Source organism: Egretta garzetta, unplaced genomic scaffold (assembly GCF_000687185.1).
Source record: "Egretta garzetta isolate BGI_Z169 unplaced genomic scaffold, ASM68718v1 scaffold452, whole genome shotgun sequence".
Lineage (NCBI taxonomy): Eukaryota > Metazoa > Chordata > Aves > Pelecaniformes > Ardeidae > Egretta > Egretta garzetta.
In genome coordinates, this window is record NW_009258796.1 from 46282 (window position 1) to 47463 (window position 1182).

Sequence of the window (1182 nt, forward strand, 5' to 3'; positions counted from 1 at the left end):
TGGGGACAGAAGCAAGGAAAGGACAAAGAAGAGATTGACACTTGTGGCCTTGTAAGGGAGGAGAAATTTTCCACGTGGAAAATACTGGAAGGAAACTAATCGAGTGTGTTGCCCACAGCAAAACTGGAAAGATGTGGTCAACTCAGAAAGTTAAGCCTGTGATTTCTCCGCTAGACAGTTCCTGTTCACCACGAGAAAAAGTAACTACTTAATGATGCGTCATCGCCTTATGCAAGAGTTATCTGAACAAAGAGTAGGAAGGAGAAGGACAGCTTTGTTTCAACAAACATTCCCCCAAAGCAGGTACGCACAGCAAACCTGAGCAGGATTCTCTGTTATCCTTCAAACCACTGTAGGTGCAAGACCACCGACTTCCACCATTTAATCCTGTTTTGGGTTTCTGAGCATCGTGTTGACATATTGGATTCCTTCTCTTTTGGATTCCTTCTCTTTTGTTGTCTGTAACACTCGCTCTCCTCCAAGTTCCCAAAGGAACAGAAATCGTGTAGGTAAATCATGTAGACCTTTAGGGCCTCCGCCACCCCACTGTCGCCACACACACGTTTCTACCTCAAATCATAACTGGTATCTTTCATCACCCTAGTGACAGCAAAAGATCTTCCTCCCCCCAGTACTAATTTCAGACTAAGTCATGTTCATTCACCACCTCTGTACACTACACGTCTGTATTTTTGAGGAATGCTAGTCGTATCACTCCAAATCACACCAATTTTAGAAAAATTTGGTTTTCACATGCAGCTTTCCTCCTAGCCCGTATGCATCTCTCAAATTCCTTCCCTAGACAGGGCACTTTCACTACTTCTTGCAGCTCATGTTCCCGGAGATGTCTGCCGTCTCAGCTGCTCTGTGTCTTTCCTACCTTTATCAAGTCACCAGGGCTGCTTTGACACGCCTGCCTGCCATTTGCTAGGTCTGGTCTTCCATCAAGCAGCGTGTCGGACTGACTATGAAAAAAATCCAGGTCACGTAACACGTTTCGCTGTGTACTGTAAGCAGGACTGCCCCCGGACTCGACCGCGGCCCGCGCAAGGAGTGGCGTCAATGGCAACGCACCCTCGTACTGCGCGGAGGGAGCACAGCGAAGCGGAGACCGGCAAAGCCGCTGCAGGGGAGGCTGCAGGAGACACGGCCGGCTGGGTGGCCGCGGGCCAGAGGGCAGCA

General features: G+C 49.2%; 1 protein-coding gene across 1 annotated transcript in view; it reads right to left on the minus strand.

Annotated features, from left to right (window-relative positions):
- ROGDI (rogdi atypical leucine zipper) overlaps nt 1-1176 on the minus strand; it is a gene marked incomplete at its 5' end in the record, with an annotated part of 17561 nt that extends 16385 nt beyond the window's left edge. Inside the window, one exon of the mRNA XM_035889343.1 lies at nt 1075-1176. Coding sequence (XP_035745236.1) covers nt 1075-1176 — 102 coding nt within the window. The remainder of the gene's footprint in view (nt 1-1074) is intronic.
- Nucleotides 1177-1182: the final 6 nt, after the last annotated feature.